The sequence below is a fragment of the Ixodes scapularis genome, unplaced genomic scaffold (assembly GCF_016920785.2).
Source record: "Ixodes scapularis isolate PalLabHiFi unplaced genomic scaffold, ASM1692078v2 PGA_scaffold3__209_contigs__length_174095766, whole genome shotgun sequence".
Taxonomy (NCBI): domain Eukaryota; kingdom Metazoa; phylum Arthropoda; class Arachnida; order Ixodida; family Ixodidae; genus Ixodes; species Ixodes scapularis.
The window spans coordinates 15906056-15931775 of NW_024609868.1; the positions used below are offsets into that span (position 1 = coordinate 15906056).

The 25720-nt window shown below is 43.1% G+C and overlaps 1 protein-coding gene across 1 annotated transcript; it reads right to left on the reverse strand.

Moving 5' to 3' along the window:
- Positions 1–3994: 3994 nt before the first annotated feature.
- LOC8032050 (carnitine O-acetyltransferase-like) lies at positions 3995–24003 on the reverse strand. Its single transcript, XM_042292579.1, has 13 exons — positions 23812–24003; positions 22893–22979; positions 22703–22821; positions 22562–22615; positions 22279–22444; positions 17794–17965; positions 17048–17220; positions 11577–11677; positions 11025–11147; positions 10558–10680; positions 9137–9335; positions 5415–5552; positions 3995–4242 (listed from the first exon to the last, which is right to left on the reverse strand). The coding sequence occupies exons 1-13, from the start codon at positions 24001–24003 to the stop codon at positions 4018–4020; spliced, it is 1872 nt and encodes a 623-aa protein (XP_042148513.1). The 3' UTR covers positions 3995–4017.
- Between the last annotated feature and the right edge of the window lie 1717 nt (positions 24004–25720).

A 25720-nucleotide genomic window follows, 5' to 3' on the forward strand; every position in this document is an offset into this window, starting at 1 on the left:
TACGAATCTGGCCCATAATCCAGGCGACCCCTATCAAGATATATGCCGGAAGCATCTCTGCAACCTATGCACACTGAGGCGCTGCCGCGTTTTCATTGTTCTTGCTCTCCACACGTTCAGCCTACTGCGTCTCATAGCCCAACAAGCCCATCTGAACTTGGCATCTACAGTCTCACCGCACAGAAGGACACCCACAAATAAGACACACTCACGGAGCGCTCACGCGCTTACCGTGCACGACAAAACTAGGCCGCGAGGATCAGCGGTTGGCACGGAGCCTTTGTGGGGTTATCCCAGGTCCTCAAACGAGCGGGACTTTCTCTACAGGAAACGCTGGAATCTCATAGCGGCAGAGGATCTTTTCAAGTGCCGCGTGCGGCAGTGCACACGATAATCCCCGGCCGTGTACATCTGCCGGCCCTTCACACTTCGGCCCAAACCGCGGCCAACGAACAGTCAACAACCGCGCGTCCACCTCAGTCAGGCAGGTGCCGCGCTGCGCGGATGGAAATATAGCAGGCACGACGCCTCCACATGTGTGCCCACTTTCTCTAGACTACCACATCACATTGTGTTACCACTGCCTTTGCTAGTGACAGTGGTCAGCGCCGACAGCGTTGCGTCCAAATGGTGGTCGTCTCCTCTTTGCTCTCCTTTCTCTCTCGCTCCTTCGGCGCTGTCCTCCCTTTTCTTCACTTTTCTCTTCTCCTGCACCTTCGTCGCCACACTCACCGGCCAAACTCTCATGGTGACAGCCAGAGCCGTTTACTGAGAGAGTTTGGCCTTCTTAAGGAGATTTTGTCAGCCTGGCAACCACAGCAGCGTAGTCTGACAATCGGGGGATGACTGCTTCCGTCCGCCATTTTGTGGCTCTGACTCATAGGAACTCTACGCGATTTCTCAGGAATAAACAAGACAAAGAAGTAACGCCATATTATGTTATCACGAAATCCGCTGGTTCTAGCGGGCAACAAGCACCGCCCATTGACCAAACTCTCTCAGTATAAACGGCTCTGGTGACAGCTACGGCGCTGGTTGGTTTGTTCCGTGGTATCTCTCCGCTGATCATTCTCTCCGCTGCTGCTCAGCAGCGCGCTTCCCCGTAATCGCCCGGAGCGTACACGACTACCAGCGCAACGCGGCCAGTAGATACTGTGAACTGATCAATCTTTCCATTGCCTATGTACGGCGGTGCGACGTGGCGGGCCGTGCCTTGTTTTTGATCGAGCGGCTGTGCTTACACGCTCTATGCGATACGCGGAGCGAATCAACTATAGGACAACAGCTGAAAATTGGCGCGGATATAGGCAAACTTTCCATGACACATGCCGCAGTTGGAAAGCGTGGCGACATACGAAAGATAAGCTAAAAATACAACAGAAAACCGATTCTGAGAAACATCTGCCATGGCAAACAGCGCTTTCAAGGTTTCACAATCCAGTGAGACAGGTAAAAACAGAAGTAACAAATAGTCTGTATTGCTCCATCTGCTTGTCGCAGTACTCACATGTGGGTGCACGATGTATTGCGCGTAGCTTCTCTAGTGGCGTTACCGTCACATCGCAGATTTCGAGCGAGATTCCAAGAAGCTTCCGCTTGTATACCGTCCCGTGAAGTACCGAACACCAATCTTTGGGTTGGAGTGGACAAGCCCCATTATTTTCGTACTTTCAGTAAATACCGGGCTTAGAATTAATTGCAATAATACTTAAAAAACAAGCGAGCTGGTGATGATTCATGGTAATAAAACCCGAGACTCAGGAACACAAAAGGGGACGAACACAACACAATTAATCAGTGGCGTTCGTAACCAACAAAACACACAGATTATTTGTTCTCTCCACTCAAGGAAAGCTGCGCAAAAAAAAAAAAAAAATCGTTTACCCTTTTAATTGGCAGCCAGAACAAGCGGTCACGTAATCTGAGGCCAATTACATGCCGCCAATGTTCATTACTGCCACGTGCAGGGATTGTGATACCATTTGTGGGGCACGTGCTCAGCTTTCCGGGTAGTCTAAAAAACCGGAAATTTCGGTCAGTTCAGCGATTGTAGACGGGCTGCGACCCAAATGTTCGCCGAAACATTGATTTTCACGAGTTCATTTCAAGCGCTCACACGGTGCTCGTTTGTTCATAAGCAGTGTTGGGTAAAGCACATCTAAAGCACTTCAAGTTAAGTATAAAGTAAATGAGCGGTGATGTACTTCAAGTAAAGTAGTAAGTACACTGGGTGTAATGTGCTTTAAGTACTATATATACAATGTACCTTCAAAGTACACGCATTTTTAACACACTCTTCCATGGCGCCCTTTCATTCCACTATACATTCATTTTATAACTGATATGCCTTACCCCAAGGGTAATCAGGGGTGTATGATCAATTTTCCAAAATGACGGCGAATATTAGATAAAGTCAAGTGGCCATAAAGTAGTTATTTTCAAAAAATGCCGCCAAATTCAGCAGTCCCTCGGACTTCTGAATTTGGCGCCGCTTGCACTGATTTCTTGCACCCAAGGGTGTTAAAAGTACTACGAGAGACCATGACGTCAGCCCCGTAGCTTCCGCAAGCGATCCTCTCGCAAAAAGGTGTCCTCTTTTTAAAGAAAAAAAAAAAAAACAGTGAGTGTGCAGGCTAGGTGGTGAAATGATTCATAATGTGACACCTGAGATTGCCGTGCAAAAAAATTAAGGAACTTTTAAGTCGAAGGAAAAGACAGGAGATAATGTCTAAAAACATTCTGACGTTCTCATCTGATGCCTTCTTTTTAGATTCGAAAGTTTCTCAAGTTTTCCGCACCGCAGTCTCAAATATTAACTTATGATTGACTGTCCTCTCCTAATGTTTTTAACCTCCTCGCTTGGGCTGACCGAGCGAGGAGTAGCGAGAGTTCGAAAAGGCTACGGGAAAACAGTCTCCAGAACAAACGGAGCGACGCGTCGTCTGCTCACGTTTCTGGTGAGAGAAGAATATCTCTCCCAAAATTTCTTCAGGTTTGACAACGCATCATTTTGTGATACAAAATTGACGAGACCAAATTTGGGGAATGTACTTTGAAGTCGGCGGTTGTAGTTTCCTGGGAAAGTACCAGAAAAAATAAAAAAATAAAAAATAACTTTAAGTAAAGTAAAAGTGTATACTCAGAGAACGTACTTCAAGTAAACTACAAGTTTTGTAAGCCTACTTGAAAAAATGAAAGCCGTTTACAATTCTCTGTGACGCCAGATTAGAGCGCAGCTCTTGAGGAGGAGGATGAAAGCGTACTGAGGGATAGGTGACTCCTTGAGGTCACATGACCTCAAGGGTGGTCACGTGACCAGGGGGTTCACGTGACCTCGCGGTTACACCGATGGCGATGGCGACGCCGATTAAGCCCGAAACGGGCCCTTAAGAGCTGCGCTCTAAAAGTACTTTAAGTACAAAGTACTTGAATCATCAAGTACTTTAAGTACGATGCACTTAAAGTATTTAATAACACTGTTCATCAACTACATTCGACTATCGCCACTGAAAGTATTCCAGGCGTATACGTCAGCATTGAATTCTCCAGTTTTGTAAAAACTAATCTCGAAAAGAAAAAGGCGTTAACCGATGCATATCTTTTTTTTTTTTTTTTTTTTTTTGTGACGGCAGAAAAAAGTGTATGTTTGTATTAAGTTTCGTGGTGACGCTTTTTTTTTTTTTACTTCTAGGAACTTGTGGGCGAGGCCGCTCCCGCAGCTCCTCTGTTGCAACAAAAATGCAGCTTGCTCCAGGGTTCGTTTTAAGCCTACGTATTAAGGTACTCTATATTACACGTGTGACGTGTCTCTCAACGTAGGCCCCTTTCAATAGATCAATCCTTATGAATTACTACGAGTATCTTAACCTTCATCGTGTTTATTTCATCACGATACTATGTGACTCTCAACATGTCCATAAAATAACGTTTTATTTTATATCTGAAACACACCAAAAAAAGTATACAAGAAGTCTAGGTTAACACTTGAAGGACCCAAACAGGTTGTCTTCAATGTTGCTAGGTTCGAGCTTCGACAGCCGGGTTTGACTGCGCGACGCAGTTTCGCATCTCTGTCAGGCTTTGCTCGAGCGCTTCCTTGAACCGGACAGCCGAGGTTTCGGGACAGCTGTTGAAGCAGGACACGCCAAAGTTGAAGGAATCCTTGAGGACGTTATAGAAGACGCAGTAGCCGTCTCTGGCTAACGGGGCGACCATCATGACAGCATCGCACCGAGCGGACACCTGGAAACATAAAAGGGCACCGACATTGCTCGCAGACGATACACCTTTTTTTAAGAACCACCACTCACTGACCCGTGAGAAAAAAGTATTGCAAATGATAAAGGGTTTAAAGACAGAGAGGTCAGCGTGGGCATTAAACTTCGTATCACGTCACGTCCGAGACAAATCAACGCCACGATCTAAAGGCGTCAGTCGAGCAGCGCCAAGGATGCCTCGCCACGGAAGCTCTTCGCTTTTGTACGTTTGATTTCACCGGCTAAACCAATCAGGAGCAGAAAAAAGCGCAGGACGTGCCAGCGTCACAAACGTTTAGCGATACTCTCAGTTTCCAGACGCTAGACGCCTACATTTACGGCGCTTCTTCATCGGATAGTTGAACGCATACCACGTGCTCGCTTGGTAGTTGTTCCGAGAATGAAGCGCTACTACCGCTAATCGGGTTGATAGACATGGCGATCTTCCAGATTCTTCCATTTTCTCGCGAGCTCCTCTCCCTCAGTGCGCACAGGTGGTCGAGCCCCTCTTCGCCTACCCCTCTGGTCACATGATCTCCCCGTTAACCAATCAGCGTCGAGCACCTCACTCCTCCTCTCCCAATCGTCAATCAATTCGAGCCTGGCGACCACGCTTTTATCTGGGATTCACAAAACACAAAATGCCGAACACCTAGCGAAAGAACGTTTCGCATTACTAAGGCAAGGCTGACTGTTATGATCGGGATGTATACGGCAGGACTGAAGAAAGTGCCAATTAAAAGGACAGACAAACTCACAAGTCTGTAAAGTTGCGAGCATGACGTATTACTGAGGACTGTTCACGCGTCCGAGGGGCTGTTTGAATGACTGCGAACAATGTTGCATGTTTGCTTGCCCAAGGGAGGCTGGGACGTAACCACTGTACCGGCGAAAAACAAAACAATAAAAAAAAAACACACACACACAAAAAAACCGGAGGTTTCTTGTTTGAATTATTAGGCGCGACTGCTGCTCATAAATTTTGACTGCCAATTTAAGGAAGCAGTTGCGCGGTACGCAGGTAATGGCGCTTCGCGAAGAAATTCTTGTTGACGGAGGATGGTGAATGGGCGAGGCTGGTGTTCCGCGTAGCTGATATCTGAGCCACGCTGGATGGTAAACGCGAGGGTGCTACGTTAGAGAATCACGTCACCGCACCTGGCTTGTAGCGAGGCGAAAGTGGGAGCTGACACGGTAGGCTTGTTCGCTGAAGAAGGGAGGAAGGGGGATTCCATGTTCTCTCGCAGTCATCTTCAGACCGAAAAAGAGCCTGTCCACACCGAGCCCACTGCTCGCCTTTGAAGGGAGAGGAAGAAGAAAATGGGATGAGTTTTCCAAAAATTGCGCGTTATGTTTTCTTTTTTTTTTTTTTTTTTTTTTTATAGGAAAGTTTGTTAGTTGTAATTCACGCAGACGAAGGTTGTGTTTTCAGTAACATAACATCCAACTTTTGAGGACGCCAAATGCAACAAGGTACAGAGCTGAACGACACAAAAACTACAAGCGGAACGCTTGGTCCCGCTTAAGTAACTGCATAATTCCCTAATTGAGGAGCATATACAGTTTTTATAGCGTATAAAGTAACCATATGACTCCGCCTTTACATTACTCTAGGCATCGCTAGAGCAACTGTATATGCGCGAGGTCAGGTGTTCTGCATGGTTCGTTTTGTTTAGCTGGGCACTGTACGTACAGTCGCCGGCCATATGAGCTCCCCCGGCCGAACGCCGACCGGATCAGAGAAAATCCCGCACGCGGCGCGTCGAGCGTTGCCGCGTTTTGGGAACTAGGCTATTGGGACCAAACCATTCCGTTATCAAAGGGGTGGACGCATAGCTTTTATCGGGATTTCAGCCTTTACAAGTGTGAATCACGAAAACATGGCCGATTAGAATTGCCGTCTCGGGTGTTGGCCCCAAGTGTTCGGAGATGATGGTATAACTGCTGATAAACTGGAGCTTGCTTTAGCCGTAGATAAAGCAGCTGTGTTCGATCGATGCTTACAAATGTAAAGACCCTATGTTTGATACGATATTAGGCATGACAACAATGATCCCTCGGCAAGCGAGAAGTGGCTGACCAGGAAGCCATCTGCAAAGTCATCGTGTAAATAATTACCCTTGGCGAAGCAACACGCTACTGAGCGCAGAACAATAGAGTCTTTTCGATAAAACGCGTTCATGAAAGTGACTGAATCTTATTCTGCTTCGACACAAATTTTTTTTTGTTATTTATAGCATATCCCTATAGATTAAATAAATTATTTCAAAATCGCTTGTCATTGTCTAGTCTAGGTTGTGCGTGGGATTACTCTTCGGGTAGGAAACATTTAAAATGACAAACCGGTTTTGCAAATAAAAAAGTAGCATATAACATGTCACATATATTATGCAGCGAAGAATTTCGATAAGCCGTCTGCGTTTACCTACAACCGGAAGCGAGATTGTAATCTGCCGTGCTTCAGATTCACGTTCCAAAACGCGGAATGCTACTAAACTTCCTGCGTCCACCCCTTTGATAACGGAATGGTTTGGTCCCAATAGCCTGGCTCCCAGAACGCGGCAACGCTCGACGCGCCGCATGCGGGATTTTCGCTGCTCCGGTCGGCGTTCGGCCGGGGGAGCTCATATGGCCGGCGACTGTACAAAACATGAGTTTGTACACACTATCAAACACTTTACACCCTTCAATGTTGTTAAATCTTGCTTTACGTCCTGAAGAGTGCTCTGTTAACCAAATGCTACAGCATTGGCTGCTGTGGAAAACCTAGATATTGTAGTGCTGGCGATCTTAAGCTGCATCCTAAGATATGTTTTTATACTTTGTTTCACTCTAAGTCTGATCGACGCTACAATCCGGTGGAGCCAATCATTCATCGCCAAAAGTGCATTGTCATGACACTCGATGTCTTTGACGGTCTGCTACCACCAACTAATCCAATCACGCGCAGAAAAAAAAAATAAAGTGCAGGATCTCGGCACATTCACGACGCGTGATCGGTTTGGTTGGCGAGAGAAAAAGCACAAAGGCGGGGGGGGGGGGGGGGGGGGGGGAGTAAGCGTCTTAGCGCATGCTTCGGTGGGTCTTAAAGTAAAACGAAACGTAGAAACAGCAAGTTTACAAGCAGGACTTATCACACGCAGTTGTCAGACGCAGAAAAAGCAACAAATACAGATGCACTGAAGCGCGCACGACACTAAAATCACGACCCCTTTGCCCCCCCCCCCCCCCCCCCTCTTCAGCTGCACCGACACTCAACTATTCAAAGTCGCTGATACGGCCTGCGACTTCCTTACTATTAAAAAGGTAAAGACAAAATATGATGTTTCGTGTATTTTGTTTTATAGACTTTATGTTATAAAACTTATCGAGGTTTAAGAACCGTATCTTTTTGTAAAAGGCATTGGCCAAGGGCAAGGGAATTATAATTCCACGCAGTTGCTGAAACAAACACATGCATCTAAAGATGTTCGCAGCGGGTATGCTGTCACTTTTTCGCACTCTACCGCAGCACCCTTTCCTACAAATTCGTTTACACCCATAAACAAATTAAGGGTGTGCCTCGCAATAGCGCATTCTTTTGCAACTATAAATAGCGTACTACTGCAAATGAGAGTGACGAAAAGGTCTGGCTATAGGTGTAAACGCCAATCGACACTTACACCGCTACCCATCTATCGGGCAGCTGTGGAACATTTGGCATTTTTCTACATTTCATATTTTTTCGCGCATCATTCTTTCTTTCCTGGTTCGAAAACTTTTGTTTGACAATGTCATAAACAACCATTTTTTTTAAAGGGATATCTTTAAGGGCGACGCTTCGCAGAGATTTTGACCTCGTCGGTGGTCGTCACCACGCGCGAAGAAGAATAAAACTCTTCTCTTCCCTAAGCGCGAGTAGAGGGAAGTCGGGACTTCCCGTCAGCCGTTCCGCGCGAAGAGAGAGAGAGAGACAACCCTGGGGCGTCCCGCCAAAGAAGGGCGCGAGGCAGGGAGAATTTCCACAAACTTCCAACGCACTTACCTACCCACGTTCTCTTATTTCCTTTTTGTGTACTTTCTGTGTTGTGTATATTTTGTACATATATATTTCTGTTTTGTTTCTTCACATGAGGTGGCGGGCTGCAGGCGCTCTGCGTAAGGCTTTTCACCTGTCTACCTAGCTCCGCACACCACCACATGTGCCCCTTCCGGTATGCGCAAACAAAATTAATATTCTTATTATTCACGGATTACCGAGCACTGGTGGTGGTCGTCAGTGGCATCCACGACGGCAACCACGACGGTTAAGAGAAATAACCACGTCGCACCTCCGTCCTCGGGTACGTGACGGCACCATTCCATCCTGATTGCGCGACCGTGCTACAGCTATTATTTTCGTTTCTTTGCACATTGTGGGCGAAAAATACTTTTTTTTTTATATATAGACAAAGGCGTACATTTGATCACGCGGATACTGCAAAACATTCGCACTCTAGTAAAACAGAGTTCCAGGGACGCATCACAGATGATGTTAGCGTGCCAAAGTGTTCTCGCGTCATAAGAGATCACAAAAACTCAGCCGTAAGCAATTCGTTTCGATATGCACAGCTTCGCCATAAGTGATAGCACAGTCGAAGCTACGCAGCTTCGTTCAGGATTTTACAGCGCATGACAGCGTGTGCACGGGGAGCAATTTCAAGATAAATGCGGGTATCGCTCTTGCAACAGCTTTTGGTTCGCACACACTTGAGATGAGAAGGAGATTACATTCTAGTACCCTCGTTACACGGGCACCCTTAAACGCAGTTAAGTATGACTTCAGCAACACTTAACTGTGGTCATGGATGTCCGAGAAACTAGGATCTTAGTACAGTTAGATGCCCAGCGCTCCGGCTTACCAGATTTGCATCGTGCTTGTGCTTTGCGACGGCTTTCCTGAGGCTGTGCTCTTTTTCTTCCCTGGTAGAGTTCGGACTTTCGAACGCTCTGCAGAAGTTGAGGCTCTGCGACGAGGTTCCACGGACTACTTCTGTCCGCCCGTGAAGAAACTCGCGCGTTGAAACGCTCTCATACACCGCGCATGGAACTTTGTGGATCCTGAAAAACAAACAAACAGACAGAAACAAGCAAACATAGTGCATCAGAAAATAGAGTTGTCAAGGTTCGCTGTACATCACGGACGGTGTATCGTGCTTATATCACTCGCGCAAATATGTAACACTGTGGCGTAAAAGATGCTTTTGAACAGGGTTTTAATGAAGCACACTTTATTTGAGTGCATCCTGGCCATTTTGAAAGATACTACAGATGAATCTTTGGGTCGATAATACAATCACAGATAATTCAGACAAATTTTTAAGCTCATAGACCAATAATCTTCTCTCGCGCTCAGGTATTCTTGGCTGTTCTCTTAAAATTGTATGCATGTTAGTGAGTCGGGATTACTGCTGCTCAAAGGTTTTTTTTTTCTTTTTTTCATGGGACTAATTCTCAGTCTGGTTGAATGTCCGTTCGAGCACAATCAAAATAGGACCTGCCTACCATGGGTCAAGTGTAACTTCCGCACCTTATTTGATAGCATACACAGGGTTTTCAAAATTGAAAACCCTCGGTAGATTTTTGGTGAAAGCATTTCTACCGTTTATATTGTTGGTCTGGCTCGAAGTAAGAAATTCGTTATCTTTAACAGGAGGGCATTTGTGTTTTGCTTTTAATAAGAATTTACTACTCATTATCTGCAATGTTTTGTCTACGTTCAGACACTCGCCTTGGGGAGTCTGGTTCATCTCCTTCGATGTTGTCAGTGTCTACAAGTTGCATCGCGATTAGTGTCGGCTTTTTATATTGGAGTTTTGGGTTCGGCTTTGAAGGCGCGGACGCGATGGATAGCTAAGGTACGAGACGTGTAGATTTTCTACTCCAGCATGTGAAGAGAACGATGGAGCACTGAGTCAATAAATATGCCACGACGTGTGGTCCCCATGATAGTGATTTCATTCGCAGCCTAGGCTTGACATGTTTCGAAGTCGCCATAAGTCTGCTAAATTCTGCCAAACACTTCTGTGTGTCTCATTATAGGTTCGAGTGTGTAACAAAAGTGTCAAACGCTAGAACGTTCTGTAGCGGGAGATGGCGTAGGCTCACACTGATCCCCGCATGCTGCGATATCGCTACTTATGCTTTCAGGCGATTGCTTATCACTTTCGTTTCTATTTTCAATACGCGTTTCCTCACACCGCTTACATAAATTTATTCGCATGCCGCGGTCTAAGATGTTTTGGCATCAAACGTTTTGTTGTGTGAGACGTCTCGTTCTTACTTGTAGAATGACAGCTGCAGTGCCATCTGCACGAAGCTGTCCGGGCTCATGTTGCGCGATTTCACGAAGTCTTTGCCATAGTTTTGAAACTTGTAGATGAGCACATCCAGTTCATCCCTGAACCTGCATGTGAATCGTTCGGACACTTAACATATTTGATTGCGCTGTATTTAGTATTAGGTGGCCCAAAATTCTACACAGTTGCTTTCTATAATGACGTTAGGGAATGGTGCAGTAACATGAAGTAGAAAGGAGCTGAAGAAGGTAAAACACACGCTAACAGTGACCACACATACACACAGAAACACACAAACACGCACTCGCACACACAGTGTAAATTCAGACAGACCATCAGATTGGGCAGTGGAAATCAGACAGTATAAAGTATCTAAAGGAGCCGAATATTTAAAGCAGAGTTTCGTTGAAACGGCACATTTGTTTCTGCATTTTTTAAGGGGTTCACTGACCTTGCATGTGAAGCCTTGGCTTTCTCGATGTCTTGCAACGTTTCCCAGCTTAGTTGAAACTCCAGCTTTTTCGGAATATCTTTTAAGGCGTTCGATGTTGGGTCAAAATGCTCATGCTGAAGTCTGTTAAAAGATTCACTGTGCTCTATTAAAGGATTAACTTTAATATTTAACTCACGCGTGCTAGCTTCACACTTACAGGGAATGCTGATGAGCTGAGCACTTTTAAAGTTACGCAGTTTAGCCCACGACTAAAAGCAACACATAAGAAAAGTGGCGTACTAGTTGGGAGCTCTTGGTCGTCGCGATTTTGACTTGAGGAACTTGCGGTTATTTCGACTACTGCATGCGAGAGGTTTTCATAGACCGCTTTCAGTTAAAAGAATCCAAAGTCTAGAAAATTTTAATCTCAAAATAGTTTTTGATCTCATACTAACTTTGTAGTAACGTTAACGGGTTCGAAGAGTGTCTAGAAATTGTTTGCGAAAATGAGCGTTTATTTGAAGTTTTGGATAGTAAGTAGCAGAAATACAGACTTGTAGATTGACTCACATGTAATCGTAGCAGTGGTCAACCAAGGCAGTCACAACTGGGCCATCCATGGGCGAGTGGTCGGACAAGAGCGCGCTGTAACCTTCTTCACCTACGATGAACTGGAAGATTTGGGGTTCATTTACTACCGTATGGTACTCTACAAGAGTATCGGTGGCCGAGTGGTTAAGCGCACACGTGCTCGGAGCACGTGGAGTGAAAGCTCGCGCTGCGGAACCCAGGGATCCTGAGTTCAATCCCCACCCCTTCGCGTTTCGATCTGGATGAGCATCGTACCGGCGTGCCGTCGTGTATCACTAGTGCGTGATGCACTTTAAATACCTCAGGCTAGCAGTCGTACTGCACCGGCTAAATTTCCTGTCTACAGTGGGTAATAATGTCGCTATGTTCTGGCAGACTAAACTCCCCCGGGGTGTGTTCAGAAAAGGACGGTCATAATGGTGTCACGCCTATTTTTTTGTGTTCAATTAATTTTTTTTATAATGTAGAGAAATATGTTCACTCAACTGTAAAAAAAAATATTTTTTTTTGCAAGAAACTTTTTTTTTGTATTCGTGAGATAAAATCGCACCTAAGGTGAGGTCCAAAGCAGGACTTTCCCAATTGCGCGTCAACGCAACTTTGATCGCACCAGAAATAAATAAATACAGTTGTGTACGTTATCAAATGTTTTAGGCCGAACGCGCAGCAACTTTAATACAAGAATTATGGAAATTTTATTTTATTTTATTATATATTTAAAAATAAATAATAGGGCGAACTTGGCTTTTCGAGTGATTCTTTCGTAATAAGACATTTTTCAGCGAAATTTTAGGACACTTTAAAATTAAACGTTCATCCTGAAATTTGTTGTCCTCGGTATACAATTTCTTGTTGATTTAAAAGAAAAATATAGCCTTCTACCACTGTAACTATATTTTTCATTAAGCCCAAAATGTTTGAAAAAAAGTTAAAAAGTAAAAACAAAGAACCATCAATTTTTCCTTCAATTAAAAAAAATATCCTTCTAGATTTTTTCTAACTTTATCCGGTAGATACTCTTCAACCGGTAATTTCATATCTACAGAAGCATTTGCCTCATATTGTTTAAGAAAAGATGTAACCCGGTCTTTGTTGCACTCGATTAGGATTGTTTTTTGTTTTGTTTTTCATTTTTTTGTTTTTACGACTAATGATACTCGAGCGCCGCATACCAAGGTGCCCTCTTGTGGTCGTCTCAGTTCCCAGGGACAATGTGACACTGCAAAATAACAAATAAGTTTTTTTTAATTTTTTTTTTATCAGTCGTTATTGTTTATGAAAACTGAACTTTGGATCGTGTTTGGCCTTTCGGGTGTTGTACTCTATTGATTATTTCTTCATCACGCTACATTTCCTATGTAATACTTTAATCTATGTAGTTTACTGACCAAATAGTTTGATCAATTTCTCTAGGGAACGCTAGGGACAACCGACCTTAAAAAAACTTCCGAAAAAAAGTCGTCTTGCCTCCGCCGCCCATAGATCCCCTTCGCAGTCACCCGGTAGAACACCCTGCAACCCCCCGGATGTCTCACCTGCAGGAATGGCACTCCTCCTCTTAACTTTAAACTCAAAATTCCAGATGATTATATCGTTAAAAAAAATGCAACTTGTGATGAGGATGTTTAGACAGTGAAATGTTAATCTGCCTCAGAGTGGCGCCAGCATTTTCACTGTAGATGAGAAATTTGGCCACTGCAGTACGACTGCTAGCCTGAAATCTTCAACGTGCATCGCGCGCAGTAGTGCTCACACGAGTACGTGCCACTACAGTTCTCATCTAGATGGAAACGCGCAGGGGCGGGGATCGAACCCAGGATTGCGCTGCAGAACCGAGGTATCCTCCCGTCCGATACCTTCTAACGCCTTTTTTCTGAACGCGGAGATGACACAAAACGATCGTCGACTGCGTGCCTTCCAAAATCTCGAGACAATTAACAATGCCCTTCTCGGTTGCAGTGACTACAACAGTTTGCAAAATGTCGCAACGGGAGGGGACGCTCCGTTTTTCGCTTAATAAACCGACACAAAAATCGACTGAAAAGAATTTGATATTAACTGGCATGCTACTCAAAACATATTTTAACACTTGCCATTTTGTCGGAGATACGAATGTTTACTTGGTTTTGTCCTGACTTTCACCTAATCTTCTAAAAGCTTCAGGTTGCCTACATCCCTGTCACTCGTCTCGTGCCTCATGTTTTCTTGTTTTTCTTTTTACAATATCAGGAGACGTCGTCGGTAATATACGGCAACTTTCGGCGATGGTGGTACCCCGGTAAGAGAATCGCACTCCCTAGCTCCTGGATGGTCGGCTTCAAAATGAAGGTGCTTGCTTACATCTTCCAGACGTGGTAGTATGAAGTAAGTCTCTTATATATCTCGTATTTCTCAAAATTAGAATTACTGCTGTCGCTGCGGGGGGCACTGCCGTTGTCTCACCTGACATTTAGCTGAAGAATACTGAGCTGTAGTACGACCGACCCGTGCTACATGCGTTTTGGGCGGTATCAAGAATCGGTAGGCGTTTACATTTCCGTCTTATTCGAAATTATATTTGTTTCCTGGGCGAGACCCTAATATTTTTGCTAAAAATATGTATCCAAAAAGCTCCCGTTTCTTATTCACCGACGTCTCAACCAAGTTACTACATGTGTTCAGAGCTAATGTAAGATTGATACAAAAACATAATGTATAATATAATTCTTATGCGTACTTACCGTGCCTTGCTATTTTTCTGTACTACAGTTTGGCGATATTTGCCGGCTAAAATACGTTTACATAATACATTCACATACATTGATTTTATTCGAGGTTTGATTATCTGTATTATTAGTTTTACAGCTTTGCTATTCTATCAGCGTAACTGTAACAACGAAGCTTCGCACTTTCATCAAGTCAGAGAGTTGTTCCATTCTTCTCAAGAAGCACGCAGTATGCAGTGCGTATGGCATTCGTGCAGCGGACAACATCTTCGCTTAGAAACGAGGCAAGACGTTCGACGAGACTTTTGAGAGCCCTTTTGCTCAAAGTCGCAAAAGTGTCACTGGAGGCAACAACAAAGGCTGAACGGCATGTAAGCGATTTAGCGAGCGACGAGACGAGCGACGGCGACAGCGACAAGAGCCAGCGACGAGCGATTGAGGTTTCTCACTGTCACCCGTCGCGTCGCTCGGTTTTTGGATTTCTAGAAAACGTCGCTCATCGGCTTGGTCGCTTGCTCCCGTCGCTTTCATGCGGTTTCCCTCGTCGCGCGACTGACCGAGCGACAGCAAGGCGGGTCGCCGTCGCTTGTCTCGTTGCTCGCCAAATCGCTTACCTGCGGTTTGTACTCAAACGCATCCATTACACTCTTGTGTTAAGTGTCTTACCCTAGATCAGTAACGAAGAAAGTAACGCCGCGGAAAAAACGGATTAATTTTCGTGGTAACCGTCACTTACTTTTATGGACGGGAAATTGTTACTGTAATTAGTTACAAGTTAACGTCGTATAATTGTAAATGTAATTCCTTTCCTTTTTTTAGTCACGTGTACAAGTCTGGGTAGCACAGCCATATTTTCAGAGGCAACATCAGTCACACCACTCATAAAAGGGCTCACTTGTTAGTGTTTGGTATCTACCACAATTGTTTTGTATCAATACAAGGATATGTCAAATGTTTCGGTTACAAGTGAGTCGTCCAAGTTATAAAGAAGCATTTTGTGCTTTTTGGCTCGTTGGCGACCGCGGCCAAAGCGTCCTGACTTGCGTATGTTTAGTATCAATACGTGGAGTGCGCCTAACAGACGGCAGGTGTCTACGTGACATACCTCTACGTTTAAGTGCATCCCGCTGCCTTGGCGTCAATACGAGCAGGTTTAGGAGACATGGTGGGTGTAACAGCTTCAAAAAACGAGAACGATAAAAGGAATAGACACGACTGGACAACAGCTGTTTAGGAGATAGCCCCCCCCCCCCCCCCAACGGTATTCGACTGCAATATTGACCTAGTTACAAATTTTTATTTTTATATATTTTTTTATTTTGAACAATATAATGCAACATGTCTTTCTAGGTATGAAATTACCGGTTGTGAAGGATCCACCGAATAAAATGACAATAAAATCGACGATGATCGTTTTTTTACTCGAAGGACAAAATTAATGCGTCTTTGTTTTGCGTTTTAAATTTTTTGGAACATTTTGGGCGCAATGAAAAATATAGTTTCAGTAATATAACGCTATATTGTTTTCTGAAATGCTCTAGGAATGGTTTACCCAGGATAAAATATTTCGAATTGAAGGTTTTATTTTAAAGTATCCTAGAAATTCGCCGAAAAATGGCTTATTACGAAAGTCTTGCTCAAAAAGCCAAGTAAACATCTTTATTTCTTTTTAAGTATATAATAAGCAATATAAAATTTGATAATTCTATTAGTAAAGTTTGTGTGCGTTCGGCGTAAAACATTTGATAACGTAGACAATTGTATTCTTTATTCCAGGTGCCTTCAAAGTTGCGTCAACTCGCAATTCGGAAGTCCTGTTTTCAACCTCACCTTAGGCGCGATATTTTATGTCACCAATATATATTTAAAAAAAAGTTTCTTGCAAAAATAAGGTTTTTACCGTTGTGTGGACACACTTTTCCACCTCACAAAAATTTAATTGAAAAAACAAAAAAACAAAGAAAGGTGTGACACCACTATGACCGCCGTTATCTGAACACACCCACTGTACAACTAACGACCAGTTCGTTTTGGGACTCGAGAATTATAAAGATTCTTTTCACGTATTAGTTGAGGAGGTTGAACCACTTTTTAGCCATATTACAGTAAATTTTTAAGGATCGCTGAGGAGCCTTTAAAGGGATGATGCAATTATTTTCCAACTTCTTCCTCCTTAGTTTTAATCCGCAACTCAAAATGCGAAATGAGTAATCACGTGATCGTGACGTCTTTGGGCACCGGATGCAATGACTTTAATTTTCCACCGTGCTTTTTAAGCGCACCATGAAACTTGTCATTCGCAGGAGTCGATAAGTGCCGTTACATCGCTTATCGGCCACGAACGCGAATCCAAATAATCACCGACGGATTGATTTTTGACGAGAGTCCGAGTGACGCGGTGATCGTGTCCAGTGTTTGAGCTTGGTTCGGCTGACGTGGAGTTGGCACCACAGACCGATCGCATTCGAAAGAAAAGAAAAAGTAAAAAAATAGTCCGCTATATTTTAACATTTCCGTATCGAAAGTCTGGCGTTTAACTTTCTATTCCCTCTTTTGTTTTTCCACACTAAGCGATATGCCATTAGTAACATCCCAATATAAAATCCTTTTTCCTGTCGGGAAATTTATTTTATGGTCCCTTTAATAGTGTCACCTAATTTAAAGTTTAAGAAATAAGGGGACAGGTAAGAAAACAATATTTGAGCCCATCTTCAAAATGTTGAACATCTGAGAAACAGGCCTTACCTGGAGAGACTTATCGCACCAGCGGTTGGCTGCGTTCTCTCCATCCCTTCCGCCCATGAACATCTGCTGAGGACAGGCCACCTCGTACGGCTCTGAAGTGTTCAGTGGGCGGTCTAAGCACAGCACTAAGACGGCCTTCCGGATTGCTTCCACACACGTTGCGTTCTTGGAATCTGTATTCGGCACAGTAAAACGATCGCTATTGGTCGTTGTTAATGCCTGTATCAGCTGGAGTCGGGAGAGTTACCTGTTACCTGTATAAAAGGGCACGATTCGTAAACCTATTGGCAACGGAATATGTGTTTCTAGAGGTAAATCATTGCGTGTCATAAATTTTCCGTAAACTCTGATATAGACGCATGGTAATAGAAGGTCTGGCATGGTGGTCAACTATATAGGCCTGGTATGACAGGTCTTATAGAATATTTTAGCAAGTTTGTTAAACACAAAAATAATTTAATTGCACTTCTCAAGGCGCATGAACGTTTCATATACGTCAATGTCCACCCTTAAAGATCTTCAAACCTCGTGAGACTGAAATCAATGTCTTTGTGTGGATGTTTGCTCCTTATAAAATTGTCATAATGACTGCCATATTAGCGACCAGGTAACAGATTTGTAAACACCTTAATATTTTAAGAAAAAAAATAGAAACAAAGCCCTGGATATTTAAGACCAGCCGAATGTTTTTTTTTTTTGTTGTTGTTAAAGACATGTTAAACCCTATCTTAGGATATGCCACTCACCCTGACAAAGCCTTTTGTGCGATTCAGCCCAGACGTCTCTGCGGTCCGTTGTCAGAATACCAATACCGACATCGGCCTCCGGCGACATTTCCACAACTCTTAGCAGCAGCTGCAGGATCTCGCGTTCGTCGATGGGGCATCCATCCGTTTCGTAGACATTAAATGTGAAATACTACAGAAAAAAAATAACACGCAGAATCTGGTATTGCATAGTTTAATTGGCCTTTCTAAGCGAACGTTGCCACTGCATCCCACAATATAAAAACATTTCAACAACAATATCGTATATCATATATCATGCGCGCGGCTCGCAAAAGATACATTCATTTATATTTTCATAATGCCTCAGAGGCTCGCTAAAGGGGAGGTGCAACCATTTTTGTGATTTGCCTAAATATCACTGAGAATAAATCCGTGACGTTTGTAACCTATGAAACACGGGTTAGTTTTCAGCTCGTGCAATAGTAGTCGAAAGCAAGTATACAAGCAAGATTTGCCGCACACAGTTGTCAGACGCAGAAAATTGACTCCAGAAACCACTATTGTTCGTTGTCTATGAATCGCGATAGCATTTATAATGAGAGTCACGAAACAGCTCACTGTGAATACGACGACGCAAATATTTGAGTAAACACTTTATTTTATGAATGGCTTACGACTCAATCATTGACATCAGCACCACTTCGAAATTAAGTGATTGTTTCGTCTCTGTGTAACCGTTTAATCTTCTGTCTCTTTGTAAATCCTCAATGTTTAAGTCGTTTCCTTATCGCCACTGCAGCTCCGTGTGTGTTTCTTGTTCTGTCTCTATGTAATCGTTTAATGTTCAAGATGTTTCACCGCCACTATTGACCATATACCAAGTTCCAACTAGCTCAATTACTTAAACTGATAATTGCTTCGTAGCTTTGGCGCTAATGGGAATGTGTGCTTATTGCTGCGGGTGTAGCCCGAAACAACCCATTCCCGTTTGAACCCGTCCCGTTTTGACCCATTCCCGAAACGACCTTCCCGTTTGAGCCCGTCCCGTTTCGACCCATTCCCGAAACTACGTTCCCGTTTGAACCTGTCCCGTTTCAACCCGTTCCCGAAACGCCCTTCATATTTGAACCCGTAGCCAAGACATATTTTACGTTTGAATTCGTCCCGTTTGAACCCGTTAATTGGTATAAAACCCCGCGCATCTCAACCTCTTCGCAAAAAGTGTCCATCGTTCTAATCCTGGTTTGCGCAGTTTTTCTGCTTAAGAATATGTCCCAAAATCATGTTAATGCAATTAATACAAAGGTGCAGGCGAGCAATTCAGTTGTGTTCTGAAATATTTTTGCTTGTAAACGTATTATTAAAATATGCAATACTTTCAGACAAGCTTCAAGGAAATATATTTCTGCTTGAACCACTTAAAACGTTTCTTTCAAGAGGGTCCCCAAAATGTGTAATTACAAAATGGACTATGTACACTCCGCGACAACGTTACCACGTACACGATCTTGGCGATTTTTCGAATTTTACTTCGAAATGGTATTAGAAGGTACCACATTTTACCGCTTAGGTTAGTGGCCCAGATAAACACTTTCAAACACACTAGTAATATTGATGGCAGTCTTCTGATTTTTCTTTAGACAAACAGCTAAAACCAACAATCACTTGTTCGCGCTAACGGTTTCGTGCTCTGTACAATAACAGGGAGCTTTCGTAGACCGTTTTCAAAGTCACGCGACGCTCCTCCAAAACCCGCTACGGTACCCAGAACTCTACAGTCAAGGCCATCGGCGCGCAGGCGCAGAAGCGGCTTGTTCGTTGCAGAGGGCTTAGCGAAAGGGGAAACGCGGTCTACGAAAGCACCTAATCAAGTCTTTGAGTAACGCAGGCAAGCACTTTGAGTAAGCAAAAATTAGCGCTGCATAAGTTTTTATATCGCGACGCTTTTTAGGTTACCCAAAGCGCATACGTACGTTATTCTAAAACTTCCTTATAGTGAACGGGATACTTTTTAAAAGTGATAAATCAGACAGGCTGACGGGCACATGATTGCGACTTCATTTTCTTAGAGTGTTCAAACACAGAACCGTCGCGTACACAGCCAAAAATCATAAACCACAAAATGCTGTCGCCTTGGTTGAGGAAGTCGAGAAGGAAAGTCGCGCCATCAGAAAGGCGGCACTCCAATTGTGATAGTTCGCGGCGGTCACCTGGCCCGCGCGCCACCACCATTTGCAAGCTGCTGCAGCGATATCCTTCTCAAGGATCAACACGTTTGCTGGTCGATGAAGGTGTAAATGTTCGGGTGAGCCCTCCCTGACACAGCGTTTATCTTATGGTGCCATGTCTCCGAGGTTGTTTCGGGAGAGGGAGAAGTGATGTGAGCAAGAAGAACAGACACTGGACACTTGAACCTAATCAACTGTTAACAAACAATACAAACTAACCGAACGATGGCCGAAGTGGAAAGGTTGTTTCGGGAAAGGGCGAAATGGGAAAGGATGAAACGGGAAGGTCGTTTTGAGACGGGTCGAAACGGGAAGGTACAAACGGGAAGGTTGTTTTGGGAATGGGTCGAAACGGAAACCACCCATTGCCGCTCCGTGTGTGCACGGCGCGGGTTTATCTGCTTGCTAGGACGACTTTGAGGACGACGACGTTTAGGACGACGTCAAAAACGACGTCTAACAGAACTTCTAAGAAGACCTCCAGGGCGATTTCAAGGACACTTCAAGGACGACTTCAAGGACGACGACGAGGTCGACGTCCTAGAGAACGACGTCAAAAACGACGTCTAGAAGGACAGTTAGTACGACATCTGAGGCGATCTCAAGGACGACCTCAGGGACGACGTACTAGAGGGTGACATCAAAGATGACGTCAAGAAATAACTCAAGGACGACATCTAGGACGACCTCTCGGACGCCTGAGAAAGTCATCGCAATAAGGAAAATTGCAGGAGAACGCTTAAGCTTTGCCTTTAAGAGTGGAAGGCGGTATACCTAAATAGAAACCCGCGCTCGTTCCTAAGTCATTGAACCGTGTCTGCGTAGCCTAGTGAACAAAAAAAAAAAAAAAAGCGTCTGCGTGGCATCTGGCTCGCAACCGAAAGGTCGTTGGTTCGATCTCGCTCCGCCTGAGATCCTTCGATAGTTTTCTTTAAGGCAAATAAATTATTTTTCGGATTTTTTTGTCCCCCCGACGCCGATTCCGGCACCGACGTCGACGCCGAACATTCTGCGAGAAATGTAGAAAAATTAGCAGCGTTTTTCCCCTCAACTCGCAACCAGAAAAAGTCGCCACGTGATCTCGAGTCAATTATATGCCTCCAATTTGTTGGCAAAGTGCTGAGTTCCAGCCATTGTTAGGGCTTGGCTATTGTCGTCATAGCAGCGATTGGACTACCTGGGTGCTTGTCGAGTTATTATCCACAGCCCAAATCAAGTGCAATGCTCGGGTGCATTCTGTCGAATCTCTGAGGCACAGTCAAATTTCGTACCTGGTGAGGTATGTTAAACACTGCGACCTGCAATCTACGTGATGAAGTTTTATATTCTTGAAATGTTATTGCTATAAATAGGTTCCTTTGTCAATGGCGTTGTGTGCGAGTAGACATCGACCCCATTAGTGCAAGTATGCTGATGGAAAGGGAAAAACATTTCAACCGTATATTTTGAACCTCTCCCTTAAGACCATTCGGAAAGGGGTCTAAAAATACAAAAGTTCAAGATATAAGTAAAGCAGCGCGCAAGGCAAGAAGGTACAAAACTATGTGAAAAGCAGCCCTGCTCAAAATTTATTAGAGAAAATATTTAAAGAAGTAAACACATTTTTTTTATATTACCCGATACTGGGGCGAAAAACTTGGGAAACGTCAACCGTGAAATAGAAAGGTGATAGGTAATAATACGTATACAACAACATCAATGCATGTGGTTGCACATCAAATGTAACAAGAAAAAGGAATGAATAGATCAAACAAATCTAGATAAACATCTTCAATCTACATCAGTATGAGAATGCAATTGACAAAGAAATTCCAAGATTTTCGTGGAACAATGGGGCTTCAGTGATTAGCACTAGAGATTTGGGAAGGTCGTTCCAAGCTTGAATTACACGTAGAACAAAGGATTTGATGAAGGTGTTTGTTGAACACGTTAGACGTTAAAACATACTGTTTGTGGTGCGATTGGTTGAACTCTTATGTGGTGGAGGGAGCAAAACTTCGGGGAACGGTTTCTGCAATAAAACTTACGAATTAGGCACAAAATAAAAATATTTCGACGCACTTGAACCAAGGGTAGAAAACACTAACTTTTTATGAGGGGGACACTTAAGTTAGTTGAATAGGAAAACATCATGAAGCGTGCTGCTAGATTCTGAATTGCCTCAGTGCAAGAAGTGGAGCGTTGTCACCATTAGTTATACAGGTTATCATGTAGTTACCGTAATTATCTTTTTAAACAACTCTTCTGAAACAAAAAGGCCTCGAAGGAGGGTCACCTGATTGTTGTGGATAACCAGCACATCTTTGGATGGCTCATTAGGTGGTGAGGTCCGCTCCAGTCGATCACAATCTTGAAGAGGTACTCGATACGTGGTGAACATCCTTTGATACTGCGACATGTCTAGAGGCTTCGTTCCTTTCATTTCAATTTCCATGCGTTGCCTGTTTCCAAATCGAAGCACGGTCAAATATTTTATTTTATATTTTTACAGAACATATTACTGTCTGCACTGATGCACGGTAACCATACTAAGCCGGTTTTGTTCATTTGAAACGTACGTGTCTATGAGGTGTTTGAAGCGCAAGGCCCCAGCAACTAGCAGGGCGGCGTGTCTGCAACAAAATTCGTATAGGAGTGCTTTCAAGTCTTCCATTACTCAAGTAAATAACTTTTTCGTGCGCATGCAAGGCTGGAAGTACCTGAGTTGGTCGATTTTTGCGTTGAACCTCTGTTTTGGAAGCGCTGTTACTGGACAATAATACCAAGCCGCAGGTTGCCTTTTCTTCATAAAGAATTCCTCCACCCACCAGTCTGAAAGCTAGCAAATGACGAGTCTTTGCTACGTAGTATCTCGAAGCCGGTAAATCGATTGAAATATTCATAACTTACCCAATTTTTCTTTGCAGAAGCTTTCGCTCTGAGCAGTTTATACAACTTTTCACCATCACCGTTTGGCCTTTTAAAATCATCGAGGCTCTGTAAAACGTATTATGCATCATTTACCGCTGTTCGCTAAAAGTGCCTCCTATGCGATGCGGAAAAATGTGCGCTAACTTAGTAAGCGCATGCCATCGTTTTACAAGAAAGAAAGAAAGAAAGGGCTAAGGTAGAATACAGGACGCCATTATTTCAAGTCAAAGTGGAGTCAAGTAAAAAATATGTTTTTATCGTTGTACAAGGTATTAATTCATAAGATATATATCTAGTCAAGAGTCCCAGTGTTAAAGCAATTTTGAATACAATTTCTTAGCAAAAAAATGTTAGTTGGCAACAAAAAGTTAACCCAGCTTTAACATCCCAAAAAAATATTATAAAAAGGCAAAAAAAAAATAAAAGTTACACAAAGTAAAGGAGCAATTTATGCTAGGTACACGATAAAAAAGGTATAAAACCAATTAAAAAACGAACATTATACAATTACAATAAAATTCAGAAACAGAAAAAAAGGAAACTGTTAATATAAAAGTTTTTAACGGTTAAGAAAACACAACAAAGAAAATGTACAAAAAGAGGCCAGGGAAAAAGAGCCCCTGCCTACGCGTCTGCAGTGAATATTTGCGTGTGAAGAATATTTGTGTGTACGTGAAAAATTACAGAACAGATATCTACGAAGCACGTTGAAGAGTAATATGACTGCATGTGTGCACGTATCGCTTGAGACCTAATTTCGCATCTTTCGCTTGCTGGTCATTGTTCCTTTGACTTCATTAAATAACTTTTAGCGTGAGAAGCAACAAACTTTTATTTTGGGTGTGAGCGCCCTTATTTGTGACCTTTATTTTCCCGAGCCCACCTCCAGAGTGTTCACCTCTCTGGCGTGGTCTAGCTCAGTCTGACTCAGCAGCGGCTCCAAGGATTCCAGGTACCGCGTGAGCGACTCGTGCAGAGGTGCCACGGGCAGACGAGGCAGCTCCTTTTGTCTGGACATCATGGACATCATGGTGCCCGGCCGCTCATCACCTGATGGTGGCCTTTCAATATCCTGGCGTAAAAAGGGCATGCTAAACAACGTTACCTCCCCGGTTATGAAACATACGGGGTGTTTTTAGAGAGCAGCACTTAGGCGCCCGTTTCCGGGTTGAGTGGCGTCGGCGTCGGCGTAACCGCGCGCGTTGCATTATGGGACGTCACAGTTTTCCCGCTAAATTCAGCGGGGAAACGGAATTGGTGTTGAGGTCACATGACGTCAATTTGACCTGACAATAAACTACACAAAAACTATCGACTGGTGCTATAAGAAATAAGCTACGAATAAAATATATCCCTAGATAAATAACGGTATTTTTCTTGATAGGTTGATGAATACTGTGTGATACTTATAAATTACTTCACGGCAGTTTGCACTTTGTTATTTATTTACAGACGGAGATAAATGAGAAAAATGAAAATCTCTTTGCCGTCCCTGGTAGGTAAACCACTCATCGTAGAAATGCTAAACTATGCTTGGTGATCAACTGCGAAAGCCTGGGGATGTGTCTTCACCTGGATGAAAAAAAATAAATAGGTGTAGCGTTAATTTTGACCAACCATGTTGCGACAAAGAAAGGAATCAAGAAAGTATTTAAGATTCCCATGCTTTTATACTGAAACCATGCCTCATTGTCAAGCAATATCGTTACTTGGATCACGGAAGTTTAATTTTTATGTTTTATATTAGATCCAGTTAACCTTCTGCCTTAAGATTTAACGTGTTTGAAGAATTGAAAAAAAAAAAAAAAAACATCAGTAACTAATCATGTTGGCTCGGTATAAGCTCTTTATCTTGTTAACGTTCAATATTAAGCGTCCACAACAAAAGTTAACTGACATTTATTGACCAAAAATGCATGTTTATTGATAATTTGAAGCGTCCTTTATTTTGAAGTTGCATTTTATATCAGAAAGTAAATCATTTACCAACCATAGTTACTGATATCTTCCAAAATAAAACCAAACAAAAAGTACATAAATCACGGTAAACAAGTCTAACCACGATGTTTAGACCACCAGACTTAAAGGAAAGCTCGAAGACAAGAAAAATGGGATTAATTTGCATCTGGTCGTCTGCGCTTGATCATTTTTTAAGCAAGCCTAACTTTTTTTTTTTTTTGTCCACAGCCAATTTTCGATTTCCGGGAGCTAGCTTGTATGATCATCAGAAAAAAAATGTGATGTCCAGCAGAATGCCCATTTTCACCTGTCATTAGTGAAAACTATTGAAGGTAATACGTGACAATTGATTAATAAAACTAACACAAGCGTGAAAGAAACTTTTGATATGCAGAGATGCTTAATATGTCACCAGCAAGCCTTATTCGCCAGAAAAAAAAAAAAAAAAATGTGATGTCCAGCAGAATGCCCATTTTCACCTGTCATTAGTGAAAACTATTGAAGGTAATACGTGACAATTGATTAATAAAACTAACACAAGCGCGAAAGAAACTTTTGATATACAGAGATGCTTAATATGTCACCAGCAAGCCCTCTTCGCCAGAAAAACAAAAAAACAAAAATAAACCGAATGTACTTGTTACTTTTACAAACGCGGGCATAGTAAATTGCGAAGCATTATATTTAAACCAAACGAATATGCATAATATGTGTGCTGAAAAAGTAGCAAAATTCCATTTTTCTTTTTTTTCCTAAATTCTTTGTATGATAATGCAACTTTGTGTTCAGTTTTCATTTTATTTCATGCTTTGCACAGAAGCCCGCATTGTCTGCCGGTCATATCCGTT

Coding starts and splice junctions, on each gene's coding strand:
- LOC8032050 (XM_042292579.1), bottom strand. CDS start 24,003: ATGCCCTTTTTACGCCAGGATATTGAAAGGCCACCATCAGGTGATGAG. Junction 22,616..22,702: donor GCAAAAATCGACCAACTCAG/GTACTTCCAGCC, acceptor ATTTTGTTGCAG/ACACGCCGCCCTGCTAGTTG. Junction 10,681..11,024: donor GCCAAGGCTTCACATGCAAG/GTCAGTGAACCC, acceptor ATTCACATGCAG/GTTCAGGGATGAACTGGATG.